The 14458-nt window shown below is 40.9% G+C and overlaps 1 protein-coding gene across 1 annotated transcript in view; it reads right to left on the bottom strand.

Annotated features, from left to right (window-relative positions):
- Window positions 1–14458, bottom strand: part of GABRR2 (gamma-aminobutyric acid type A receptor subunit rho2) — a 52026-nt gene that overhangs the window by 13268 nt on the left and 24300 nt on the right. The window contains exon 3 of the mRNA XM_067530002.1: window positions 2455–2522. Coding sequence (XP_067386103.1) covers window positions 2455–2522 — 68 coding nt within the window. The remainder of the gene's footprint in view (window positions 1–2454; window positions 2523–14458) is intronic.

The raw sequence follows: 14458 nt of genomic DNA, 5'->3' as shown, positions 1-14458 counted from the left end.
GCAAGTGTGGCATTAATCATGTGTGTAGTGGGTTGTGTCACCCCACAGTTGACATGTGCTGGGGAGAGCAGGGAACTGTATTAATTGAATTTGGGATCAGGCAGTTTGAGACGGACCCCCTTGTGAAGCCCTTCTTCTGCCTACTGCCCCAAACAAGCCTGGGTAGAAATCCTCCTGCCCTCCCTCCCAAACTGAGCCTGTGGAACACCTATGTTGGTTGAGCATCATGCCAAAATTGACACCTGGTGATGGATTTTAAATATTAAAATCCATTTGCCATAAACAACTAGTTTTCAATCTGTACCAGGTTAAGGGTGTGGGGTAGAAAAGAACAGCCCGTTACTGATTGCAGAACTGCTGTATTTGAATCGCACAGTGAGAAAATAGCCGGGTAGTTCGTTGTGTCTCACGTCAATAGCGTTTATCACACACTAGTGTGTTTGACATATGAGACTGAACCCCTGGTTAGAATGCTGACAGCACAACACTGTCCTCACATGCAGAAACAGAGTATCAGAGCCAAGACCTAACATGCACCATTTTAAAAAGCATGATTTTGAAAGAACTCATTTTCCACCTACTACTGAGATGGTGCAGTCACTGGCTGATGTCATCTTGGGCTACTTTTCCACAAAGCAGTCAGATTATCATAGAAGCAGTAGTGCTAACAGTTCATGGATTAAAGGTATCTGTTTAAAAGACAGAGATCTAATCTGGTTGAGCAATTTCTATGTTCCTGTGGCGCTACTAGTGAGCCAGTCTAATCGTTTGCAGCTTCTCACTTACTAGCTGGGAGGAAGGGAGGTGCCATCTGCAACAGTCAGAGGCAAAATGACCAATTCAGGGCTGCAGTTGGTTATCTTTCCCACATGTAAAGGGCTGGCTACCAGGATAGCATGCTAAGAAAGGTTCTTATAAAAAGCTAATCCCTTGTAGACAAGGGGCTCTATTCTCCTGATACAGGATACAACTCCAGTAAGAATAACTCAGATCCTATGCTGGATGAACAAGGCCCCAGGCAGTTGGAGAGATGTAGCTTGAGTGAAAAGGAAGCAAAACTCAGAGCTTTCTGAGGGGCAAGGGTCTAGATAAAAGCCTGACGTTTCCTGAGTAAAGACTAGCATTTTATTTATGAGCTACCTAGGGCACTGTTTTGCAATATTCTCTTGAATCATTAGAGATCTGGTTCCCTCTGCACTGGTTGCTTTCTATGGGGTTTCCACCACATCATCACACACATCCCATAGAAAATCCCTGCGTTCAATATCTATGTGCACAAGCCAAATTCTTGTAATGAAGATCCCACTGTGGCTTGATAAAATCCAATCAATCTTTCAATTCTTATTGCTAGAGGAAATTATAAATGGTTTGTACCAGATAGGATATGAAGCAAGCTGTCCTCAGCAATATGTTTAACACTGTAACTACAACCTAAAGGGAAAAATTCTAGCTTTAGGTTTGATCCTCAGTTTTTTAAAGGGAAAAATGGCTTGTTTTCTCATTTTATGATATGTCCCCTTGTCCAGAAAAGTCAGAAAGATGGTATCACAAAAGGATATAGGACAGTGATATTAACAGTTTGTATTGAAGACAGAAATACTGTGGAGTTTAGATGTTAGGCTACAATCCTGTCCTTAGCCCTGCAGATTATGCCTAGATATCACACTCTTCAGTATGTAATAGGAACTGTGAGGAAGGGGATGAAAGGAAAGTGGAAAAGAGAAGATTCCTTCTTTTCTCCTCCTCCTTTCCCATTTCATTTCTTCTTCTCTCCAGGCTTTTTGCTCCATCTTTCTCCCAAACATGGAAACTAAAGCAGTGGAGACTGAGAGGACAGTTTTCTCACACACCACCCTCTACTGCCAGTAATACTGAAAAAAATTTCTCAGTTGATATTTGGATCCACATTTCTTTCCTTTGTGAAAAAAAAATTGCAATTGAATTTGGTGCTGTTGCTAAGCTCTGGAGTGACAGCGCTGGTGATTGAAATCTAGTTATCCATAACAAATTCAGCATAGGGAAAGGCAGAGTCCATACTGAATTGGAGGGACTACCTCTAGAGATGAGAAGGTAGGAAGCTGCTGGTTTTGATTTATGATACCAATTAGTTCCTCCAATGTTCCTCACAGATTCATACTTTTAAGAATAGATTTTCTTGTTCCATAATAAATTTAAAAATAAGTAAGGCTTTCATGATCCCCACAAAACATCATACTCATTTTCTTTTCAAGGTCTTTGTTCCCTTGAAATTTTAATCTTCTTTATCTGAAGACCGCATGACAACCCGTTGAACATTGTCCAACTTTATGAAGACTTTAATTCTGATTATGGGTCTTTTAAAATTGCGGAAAGACGTTTATATGGCTTTTGCCTTCATCTGACAGATAAACTGAAACCTAAACATGGGACTTATCCTGACTAAGAATAATCAAGGCTTAAAATAGTGTTACGTACCATATCGACCTCAGAAATAGTGTCCAAGCTTTCAACCTGTACATCCACCCCAACAGGAATTGCAGGACCTGTGGTAGAATGAGATTTAGACATCTAAATACTATCCCTTTATACCATCTGACTTTAGTTACCTTTACAAAATAGTGTTCAAAACATTTTTGGGATGATGATGATGATGTAATTTCTGGTGTCTTTGGTTCCTGGAAGAGCCAGACAGAATAATAATCCCAATATCTTTTTTCCCCTTTGCATGTCTTCAGCACTGACACTACCTGTGTATGCTTCATCCATAGCCTTGGTGAAGCATTTTGGAAAGTCTCCTAACAGCAGAGCCATCCCATTATAAATCTTAGTTGCTTATGAAGAAAACCCAATCAAGATACAGGAAAATAAGAGGAAGAAACCACAATGATTGAGATTTCACTTTGCTGATAACAAAAAGAATGAAAAAACTTCACAATGTGACAAGCTCCATTCCTCTTGTGTGAATTTTTGAGAGCTCTTCATCATTTGCTGGTCTCAAATTGCCATGCGTTTCTTTGATTATTAAACAGTAATCACTTGGTGGAGACTACTTTGAAAAAGTTAACAGTTTTCATAATCATTCTAAAATGAGCAGCCAGATAATCCACAAAGCATGAAATCATTCCGTAATAAAAGCAAACACTCCTGCTCTTAGAAACTATTTATACCATTTTCACAGTGGACAGTTACTCTCGCAGGACCAAATCCTGCTCATCTTTCTCATATTCCATTTTACACCATTTTTTTAAAATTGGATTTTCTTTCTCCTCCTCTCTCATTCCTTTGTCCATTGTGGACAATCTCCCCTCTCCCTCCTTTTCCCACAGTCTTTCCTAAACCGAATGTGAACTCAAAGAAGTTCAATCTGAATCAAACTTTCAAACATTGAGTACCCAGGTGTGCTTGAAGTCAGGCACAAGGTGCTCACCAGGCTCTAATTTGAAGTTGCTATCATTATGCAGTTATTTTAGCTGTGCTTTAAAGAATTTTATGTGGTTACAAAATTTGTAACTGTTGTAAGCTGTTCAAGGCAAGGACCATGATGCCTTCTGTGGTTGTATAGCACCTAGCCCAATGGGGGCCCCAATCCTGACCAGGGTCTCTAAGCGCTACTTGCATGTGTATATTTAATAATATAATGACATCATGAAAACCAATTCCAATAGCAAGCACTTTAAATAGCCTACATTTAACAAGACAGCTAGAAAACCTCTGCTCTGAGAATGCAATATGGATTTTAGCTTGCAAGGTATCAACTACCCTACTGCATTTCTTCTGTGGCACACGGAGACTCCAACGTATATTTGGGTTGTTTTTTGTTTTTTTTTTGGATGAACCATTATATCCATTTCTGTTGTAGAAAACGGGAGTTCACACACAAAGGCAGGTGCTTCAGTAGGATAAGTCAGCACAGTATCAGGAGGGCGTGAATCCAAGCTGATTACCACAACTGGACCATCTGCAATGATATTGCCTGTTCTTTGACACATTCCACCGAGATACAATACAGTGCAAGGACAGGATTAAAGGAGCGCTGCAAGTGGCATAGTTCATCTGTTCCATTTATATTGCCACAGCCAGCTTCAATCTTCTGCATTCATACGGTTTTTTGATGGCCATGCTGCTCTGGAGAAGTATAGCAGCAGCCTGATAAATATTAGCCTGACGGAGTTACTGAATGTGCAAATAAGGCTTCCACCTTGGGACAAAAAGCGCATGAGGTGGAATTTCAAGTATGCCTTTTGGGCTTGCTCCTGAAAGGTGCTGAGCAGTCTGACCACAACCAGCAAAATACTTCAGCACGTGCTTGCCTCTAAGCATGTGAGAGGGCCCATTGAAGCAGTGGGTACTCTGCTCTGCCCTGCCTACTGTGTTGGGAGTGTGCTGGGGGATCCGCGTAGTTATGGATCTACTAGCCACACAAGCCACTCCCTCTTCCCCCCCCCCCACTAGCCTTCCTCAGAAACTTTTCATGGGGCCACAGCTGAGGCCCTACAGATGAGAGCTGCAGGGTGCATAGGGGTGAGGAATGCTCTGCACAAGCTCCACACAGAATCCAAGCTTGCAGCTACACTGGTTTGGTTGCCGTATAGGCCTCGGGCAAGGGAGGATTTGATCTTTATGAAGAGGGAGTCATTAAGGGTGGAAATGCATGGCACAGATTTTATGCATACTTGAAGGTTTAAATGGGCATACGTATGGAGAGAAATAACATAAGTGCTTAACGTCATTGGAATTAAACAACCAAGCAAGCCCAGTTCAGTCAGGGTGCAGTGGTGAGGAGCCAAGAATTCTCCAGTTCCCAAGCTCCCAGTCTCCCTACCTCACCTGGCAGGTCGCCACAGAGCCAGGAAACCTAGGAAGGGGGGACTGGAAACTTTTAAAAATTCTGTTTTGGTTCTTCCAACATGAATTTTTTTGAAAACGTCCCTCCCATGGGAAATTTTGCATATCTGGTTTTTAATTCTGATTAGGAATGAATTTTTTTTTCTGAATGAGAAATTTTCCATGGGAGAGAAATTCCAGTTCCTGCACAGCCATAGTGGCAACACGGTCTAGGCAACCTCATCTGCTTCTTGATCAGTGAGAAAATATCTTTGATGAAATTGCTGCATGTGTGAAGGAGGCCTCATCACTGTATCAGAAATGGAGACAGTGACTGTGCAACTTTAATGGCTGTATATCATTGACAAATCTCTGTCTAGCACAAAGGATGGTGAGTAGCTCATTTCCTTTGAAAATAAATAGGAAAAGCTTCCCAGATTATAAATCTGCCTACATTAGACTTTAAAAGAAAATACAAGTGAGAAGATTAGTGAATAGGCTATTCTCTAGGCCAATGACTCCCAAACTGTGGGCTGTCGACACTTAGTGGAGAGCTGGCAGGGGATTGGCTCTCTTTCTTGTTTCCAGCTGCTACATTATATTGAAGACAGATAAGAATATATAAAATTATTTCCTAATATTACTTTCCAAATTAAGAGATTGCTTTAGTGGCTACCAGGATATTAAGGTGAATGGGAGATGAGGCAGCCCACAAAATCTAAAGTGAGAGTGGAGATGTCCACAGGAAAATCTCTCTTTTGAGATGGGGTTCTCACTATGAGTGCATGTGCACTGGAAAAACCTGTACATGTTTTTCTGCCCCCGTGTAGCTCCACTGGTGCTAGTGACAGTGGAAGCAGTAGAATAAGTGAGTGGCAGGTGAGGTTTCCATTGTTGCTAACATTGGTGAATCTGAACAATGAATTTTCCTAATGTAGACAAGGCTTGAGAAAATGTTTAAGAACCCTTCCTCTAGGTCTCCCTGTTTAATTAGTGTGGGCAATGTGCACTTCTGAATAAACTGGACTAGCTGGCAAGTAGCAAATCAAATAACTGCATGCCAGACAATAAAATCTCTACATCTGCTGCTGATCCAACTGTAGTATTTGCCCACACACTAACCCCTACATTTACTGTGGCTGGGGAAGGAATTAATTAGAGGGAGCAAATGTGGCACAATCCCACAATTTTCTTTTCAGATCTATTTTCACTGTTCTCTTTTATTCTCTGCTTCTTGTCATGTGTTTTCCTTTGGTTTCCTTCATTCTCTTTGAGGTGCTGCTGCCAACTGCTTAAGGCTGCTAAATTTATAGTTCGCTATAGGAACTATGCATCCACTGTGATAGGACCATGCATCCACTAGAAACTAGTCTGTCTCGTTAACCCTCAGCTCGTTTCACATATACCACCATAGTGACATTTTGTAAAGTTCTGTTTTTGGTAAACTGTAATGAGGACTTAATTATTTTTTAAACTGCAAGTACTTTATGAATCAGGCGCTTTTAGTATTCTGCTGTTTATTCAGCTTCCTCAGTTGACTAGCTATGGAGTCTAATAAGGTGAAATCAGTCAATTAATTTGTATAATTCCTGTGGCATTTTAATACATTGATTTCCTATCTGAAGTTGTTTATATTGGTTTAAACCTTGGACACATCCACACCTAATTGAACTCTGTGATTATTTAGATTATCAAATGGCCTAAAGTTAGCAGTCATGTTGCTATCAAAAATGTTGACTATTAAGAGAAATAACGTCTTTTAAGACATGCTAAAGGAACATTCCTACTCGGTTAATATGGATCTCTTTAATAAGGTAGATTTTCAAGTAGTTAACAACATCGTATTTCTGTTTACAACAAGGCCATTTTTTACGTGCAGTAAAATCAGTGGGGCAGAAACATAATTGTGGTAATAGCCATTATGCTGTTAGTATAAAATTACTGTTCATTAATATCTCTTCTTTACTCAAACATGTAGGGATGCTATACTGTGGGCTAGTGTATGAATGAATAATAATAGTCTTTTTATTCATTCCCTTGATGTTGTTGGATAGACAGCATGTGTTCGCTATAACAACATTCATATTGTTGACCCTGTGATCTATCTTTCCAGTCTGTTTGTTAGAAAAGATCACTGCTCTGAGTATGACAAGTAAGGGAGGTCTTTTACATTCATTCATTTTCTTATTCACAGCTTTATGCTGAACCTTATGTGCTCAGAGTAACATGGTTCCATAGGGATTTTGACCTGACACAGAAGCAAGAACAATAATATTACTTTAGATGACATAACAGTAGGAGGGATTATAAAATATTAAATGGTTGGTGTCTGACTCTCAGAAAGCCATAATCCAGACAGTGGTGAAATGGCTTTAATTAAATCTCTCAAGGACCAAGTTATTTTATGATCAATGCAAATATATCTGGTAATATGGTGGCTAAGTCCCTTCTTTTCTTGGGGTAAGGCAGCAGCAGGATTCCCTGGAGGCACTGTGGACAACTCCACCAAAAAGACTCCAAGGACAGAGGACACATGTGGTGACAACTGTGCCTACCCCATCCTCCCACATGCTCAGCTTTGCTGGTTATTGTGGAAGGAGGCAGAATCCTTTTACATTTCTAGTGCCAATAGCAGTACTAGGTTGTCTTTAGGGGAGGGGTGCAATCTGGCTTTGCAGTGAAAAGCACTTATTATTACTAAATACGTATACGTACGGTAGGACTTGGGCCTGTAGGCACTAAGTGGGGGACCCATTGTGCCAGGCTCTGTACTAACAGAAAAGAGATCTCCCCTGTCATGAAGAGCTTACAGTGTAATCTTCTTGCTTCAGAAGAAAAAGAAGCTGATGGTTCACAGTAGTTCACATTTGATCCCACCAGTGTGTGAGGAGCTTCACAGAAAATTTATGTAAATGCCAAACAGCATCCTCATAGCAGATTCCAAAATCCAAGAGAGACTCTGCACAGAAAGGCTTAATTCAAGCTATCCTGATTTAAATTAAATCACTTTCAAAGTCTGTTTACTGCTGCAGTCCCCCTGCTTGCCTGAACAGATAAAAGATAAACAGATAAACAGATAAAAGAAAGAACAACAGCTGAGAGGAAAGGGAACATAAATTTACCCCTCTACACCTCGCCTTTAAAATAAAATAATAGCAGTGGAATTTTTTTTTTTTTATCATCTTTTTCACTTTTGTGCATCCAGGGCTCAGTTTTGCTCTGAGATAAATGGTGGTTATTCCAGTGCCAGGGCAACCACTAATCATTCAATCTATTGTATATTTGATACTCTACAAAACCCAAAATAAAGACATCCCTCTCCAAGTGTTCAGTTTAAAGATGAACACATTTGGGAGTCATGAGTAGGGGAGGACTTGGTATAGTCATATTCTGACATTGATGGCTCTCTTTTTGCCTCTTCCCACCCCCATTGTTAAGTAAGAGCCAGATCCTGAGGTAACAATAAAACCGTGAATGGAACAGGGGGAGAGGGAGACGAAGAAAAATAATTATACCTGTTGGTCCAAATCCTGAGGTCTTTAACTCAAATTTTACTGAAAGAGTCTGAGTAAAATGGACTTCAATGATTTCCATTGACTTCAGTGGAAATATTTACTCTGCTTTTCTCAGGCAGATTCCTACTGAAGTCAATGGCAAATATCACTGTTTTTCTTCTCTTCCCTCTCTTCATTCCATGCAGCACGTGCACAGAACTGAGATAACGAGAAGATGAAGAAGGCGGCAGCGGGCAGGAGAGCACAAGCATAAGGAGTGAATTAGATGAGGTGATGGAGAAGGAGAGTAAAGATGCAGAAAAGGGGAAGCTGGAAGTGGGGTCGCAAGGAAGTGAAGAATAATATGGCAAATGCAGATGGCATGATTAGTTTGATTTATCAGCAAGGAACTAGTGAAATTAATCAAATGGCAATGAATTCCTATGTAGCCTATACTCCAATTTATAAGACAGACACAGGAATTGTTATTATTAGTTAATTGTATTACCATAGCAACTTGGAGTCTTAGTCATGGACCCAGACCCCATAGTGTCAAGCACTGTGCAAACTCAGAGCAAAAGAGAGTCCTTTCTCCAAAAAAGCATATAATCTAAGTATAAAACAAGAGACAACAGATGGATAGAGTCAGTCAAATGGAAGACTACAAGGAAACAGGGAGACATTATTGTTCATCATGACAAGCAGTGCTCTCAACACACCAGTGACCTAACCTTTGTCAAGTTTTTTTGCAGGCATCATGGCCAAGAAGCGTTTACAGGAGAGATTTGAAGGAGGATAATGGGGTAGTTTTACAGATGTTTATGGGGAGTTCCTCCAAAGCATGAAGGGTAGCTTGGGAGAAACCATGAAGGTGCTTTTTGAAAATGTAAGAAGTGGGTGATGGAGACGGGAACCACAGGCCAATTGGAAGATGAGTTGCCATCTCAATAACAAATAAGGGATGATAGGTGGGTTGGGGATAGGCCATAAAGGGCCTTGAAAGTGAAGGCAAGTAGCTTATGTCTTATGTGATAGAGAAGGGGGGAGCCAGTGAAGGGATTCAAGTGGGGTAGGGTTAATGTGGTCAAGGTGATGGGCTAGGAAATTATTTTTGCAGCAGCATTCTGAATGATTACAAGTGAGGCAAGATTGTGTTTGTCAAGGCCAGAGAGAAGGATGTTGCAGTAACTGAAATACGAGATGATAATACCCTGGAAGAGAGTTTTAACTGTGTGGATAGAGGAGAATGGTCTAATCTTAGAGATGTTACGCAGAAAAATTGAGCAACATTTAGACACAGACCTGTCTCTAGGTCCTCACATCCATGCTGAGTCAAAGATGACACCCAGGTTACTGGCTTGAGTGATAGGCAAGACATGGTGCTGTCTACACATTTATGTTGCATATACTATATAATTTTCATTTAAATTCCTTGTCACTCCAGATCATTGTGTAAATTGATACTAATCTACAGTGACTGTGTGAGTAAAAATTACACATGATATTTGTGCTCTGTAACATGAAGTCTCACTGTACAATACTATGGAATTTTAACAATAGAAGTATATTTATTACATGTTTACACACAAATGCTAGGCAAATAATTCTTTGATTAATCTGAACAGATTATCACAATTTTTATAGATTGGGAAACTAACACACAAAGAGATTGGATGATGTGTCCAAGACCACAGAAAGTCTGAGGCAAAGCTAGGAAAACAAGCCATTGCATTTCTTGATTAAAAGCTCTCCATACAAAGAACTCTCATTAACGTGAAAATTAGAAGAACAAACATCCCGCAAAACACACTCATTTCTTCAGCAGAGGGAATTGCTTACTCAGGCAATTATGTTAGCTATCGTTGACTTACATCACTCAGTCCTCTGGTCTCTATGTTCTGAACAAGCACATGATACCATTCAACTCTCCTCCTTAAATTCATGATTTCAACGTGTGACAAGTGCGCAACAATCTAGATCCACTTCCTTTTTCTGAACCTACCATTTCAATTCCTGATCATAGAATCACTATATTTCTGGTTATCGTGGCAACAACCTAATATGCAAAAAGTATAATATGTCATATTCTTGTCTAGTTCTTTGCTATTATTTCTCCCTACTGCAGGGCTTGGAAAAAAACAACAAACAAAATGGATATGTACCTCAATTTATAGTAGAGTAGTGAGAGTCTTAAGAAACTGAACTGTAAAGCTGCCAAATCCCGACCAGTAGTTTGGAAATCACCTCTGGTTGTTACATTAACTGTGTGCCTTGAATTACCCACATTGATTTATGTTACTTAATAATCTGTTCTCACAGTCCTTCCATATTAAATGACACTCCAATACCTGAAGCTACGTGAACTTCCCACAGGATGATTTTAACCAAATTCCAATTTTCTTTATGCTGGTTTACATGTGCCAAAAATTCTGCACGTGAAGCTGTGAGGCAAAACTCATATATAGCAATATCTCAAGAATTTCTGACTGTAGGATTTTTGCCTATTCAGAAGGCTTATGGCTCTTCAAAATTTAGATCAACATACATTTTTCACAAAAGTACTTAGTGAGAATTGCACATTAATTATTTGTAATATTTAAAGCAAAACAGAAACCCAGCAACAAATACCCTCATCAAACCACAACGACAAACCCTGGGTTCTTAAATGTCAGTGTGGCTACAGAACATACTGTTGAATTAAACAGCTGTTGATCAGTCATAGAAAGATATCAAGAGATTTTTGGTCTCACTAATCCTTGTGATTATTAGGAAACTGCTATATTTTTAATCCTGTCTCTCTGCAAACTAAACTGTTCAACCATTGGTGCTCCAGATGCTTAGCCAAATTCCCCACCAACTGCCACTAATGATGAGCAAACAAAGAAAATCTCTCTTGAAATGGACCTGGGGGATAAAGAGGGTCCAAGCGGGAAGAGAAATTAACAGCTCTGAAAGTAATTGACACCTTGAACAGGTAGGTAGAGTAGGGGGATTCATTCATAAGGTTAAAAGAAAAACAACCTTAGTCCAGCCTGAACCTGCTTATCTCATGAAACATTTTACAAAACAGGACTTCAATGTCTTTTGAAGTAAAGAAAGCACCACAGACCCTCATTCAAGTTTTATGCATTTTCTCTGCACACACAAGAATCCTGTGCACTTACACAATCACTATCAGGAAAAGTCCTTGATTTGTAATACAGTACTCAGGAAATCTCCACAATCAAAAGGTAAAAGATCCTCAGACTGTTCTTTAGCGCATTCAGCCCCAGAAGGATCCAGTATCAAAGCTGCATTTTTAACTCAGGAGATCAAACCACACTCATTCACTAAAGACCCCAAGTCAGCAAAATGCTTAATCACATGCTTTACTTTAGGCACTTGAATAGTCCCATTGAAGTTAATGGAATTACTCAAATGCTTCAGGTTAAACTAGTGCGTAAGTGTTTCTGGATCAGTATCTGTAGATAAATTATATTGTCTTGAACTGAAAGCCCATATGATATTATTTCTTCCAGAAATTGGAGACTTGTCTACATAAATTCCATTTTTGCAGAACACAAATATTAATCTCAGTGGGATTGACAAATGGATAAGAAATCACTCAAGAAACTTCATAAATGTCACAGACTTCTACTTACAAGTGTTGCCTGCTCTATCAATTATGTTATTGATTCAGTTTCCCCAATTACACTCTGAAATATGGTAAGTTCTTGTCCCAAGATCAGGCCCAGTATTATATGAATTACTGTTCTGCTTGGAGCCGCAATGTGCATGGTAGCAACACTGATACTTAGGAAATCACATTACATTTATCATACTTTTATTAATACAGTTTGCAAATCCCCAAACACTCTAACACAGCAAAGCAGGTGGAGATAATACAGAATGAGCTGAGCATCTTTATACTTACACCATCCCTTGCAAAACAAGCTGAAGTGTTAGTTATCATCTGTCCCCTCACCATCACCATCGGTCATCATCCTGGCATCTCCCAAGAGCTACATCTTTCCCTCACAAATCACACAGGCTGGAATACAACTTTTATAATGTGAAACACTGATGCCTCTATGCCTAATGCGTATTCAGCAAGGGTTTCACCCCCTTTTCCTTATTTCCTTATTTTTCCTATTGTGGAGCTGCCTTTCTCCCATAGGTTATTAATCCTTCTACCTCAAGTTTATTAGCATATATGTTAATTCATCACCATGAAGAGGCAGATTAAGATTCATTGAGGCCCTGAACACAAAGAACATTTGGGCCCCCCGCCCTCCCAGGCAGGAGCCCCGCACTGCATGCTTGCCCACTTTTTAACATGCGAATAGTAGCCTTGGGCAGGCATGGAGTGGCGACGATATGGAGGCTGATTTCACAGCTGGTCAGGCTATAAGCCAGAGCCAGGTCACGGTAAGAGTCAACCAGGGAGCCTGGGCTGTTGTGGGGAGCCCCGCACTCTCCAGCTGCCCTGTTTAGTCATTACAACATTCCATCTTGTGATATCTTATGATATAGGATTATTCTTGGTTAGCTACTTATGATAAGGCTTTTGGGGCCTTATGCCTTAACTACTTTGACTAAGCTAGTGTTTTACAGGCCTTGAAGCTTGTAGGCTCATTGCATTAACGTATACCTATGTGTCACCTAGCAAATACTTATAGGCTACACAAGACAGACATTAACCCATCAATTAACAAGTATTCTCTTTGCATGCCCAACACCACACAACTGTCACTATGTAGCAAGCCCTAGGGACTGGCACAGTCATTAACAATCTGATAACATACAATTTAAAAGTGGGAAGTAAGAGATTTTCCTTTTAAGCCATTTTTTAAAATTTGTTTAATAAAACCCAATTAAAGTGGCCTGAGTTACAGAGCTGGGAGAAGATGAGCCCTCTTTCCCACCTCTCCTCCCCCCCGTCCTGTTGTTATTGTATAATGTGACTTTCATTAAGGCTTTAGGAGGGGCTTGAGGCCTTAGCCTGTCAACACTTATGTGCTAAACTAATTGACTAGCTTCATTGACATCAGTGGGGTTACTCACGATCCTCTTTGAAAACAGGACCCTGGCCTTCCGCGAAGCCCGAGTTCGTAAGGAGGTGAAATACGCCCCCCTGGCCAACACCCTGAGAGCAAAGGGCTATGAGGTGGTGACGGAGGCTCTGATCGTCGGAGCACTGGGTGCTTGGGACCCCTGCAACAAGCGTGTGCTGCGAGCCTGCAGAATCAGTTGGCGCTACGCCCGGCTCATGCGGCACCTCATGGTGTCGGACACCATCAGATGGTCCAGGGACATCTACACAGAGCACATCACCGGACACCGGCAGTATCAAGAAGAACGGGCCGGAGCGCGATCGTGAATCGGTGATGAGATGGGAATCGAAAGCCCTTCTCTAACAGATTGTATGTACTGAAGGATTATCTATACCATAATTCTCATTCAATGAGGACTAATCCACTTTCATTACCGTATATACTTCCTACAAACCACGCGTAAACGTAAGTTTTAGTATGAACAAAGTCCCTCTGACCCGACTGCTTGTATTTTAAGCCATCAAACCTATTACCCTCCATCTAGGAGACCACAGATGATGCTGTCATTGTACTCTCCAACTTCCAACCAAACTCTGTACTGCTGATAATCTGTACATGCTGCCTGGATGTCCAGGAACTCTCTTGTTTAAACTCTGTACCTGATCTTTTATTTTTTTAAACATTATCTTTCATAAAAAATTTTAAATCTCAGCACCCAAAAGTGCCTGGGTGCCCAACTCTCATTGAAATCAATGGCAGTTAGGCAATACATCTGCACTGTGCTAGAAACATGCTTGCAGCTGGCCCTGATCAGCTGACTTGGGCTGGTGGGGGTTGGGCTTTGAGACCTGTAGGTAGGAGGGTCTCAGAGTCCAGACTCCAGCCCAAGTCCAAACATCTACACTGCAATTTTTAGCCCCACAGCCCGAGCCCCAGGAGCACCAGTCAGCCAAACCAGGCTCTGAGACTCGGTGCCATGGGATTTTTATCACAGTGTAGACCGGTGGTTCCCAGGCCGCGGGGGCTTTCAAAGTGGCCCACAGCTCCTGTCCTGCTGGCTGCAGAAGGGAGCTGCTGCCTAAGGATCCAGGCGGAGCGCGTTTCCGCAGGACTAAAAGACCAGTGCGG

Source organism: Emydura macquarii, unplaced genomic scaffold, assembly GCF_026122565.2.
Source record: "Emydura macquarii macquarii isolate MOO-44397 ecotype Brisbane River unplaced genomic scaffold, CSIRO-AGI_Emac_v2 contig_3019, whole genome shotgun sequence".
Taxonomy (NCBI): domain Eukaryota; kingdom Metazoa; phylum Chordata; order Testudines; family Chelidae; genus Emydura; species Emydura macquarii.
The sequence above is the reverse complement of the archived record's forward strand: the minus strand, read 5'-3'. Positions and strand labels throughout refer to the sequence as shown.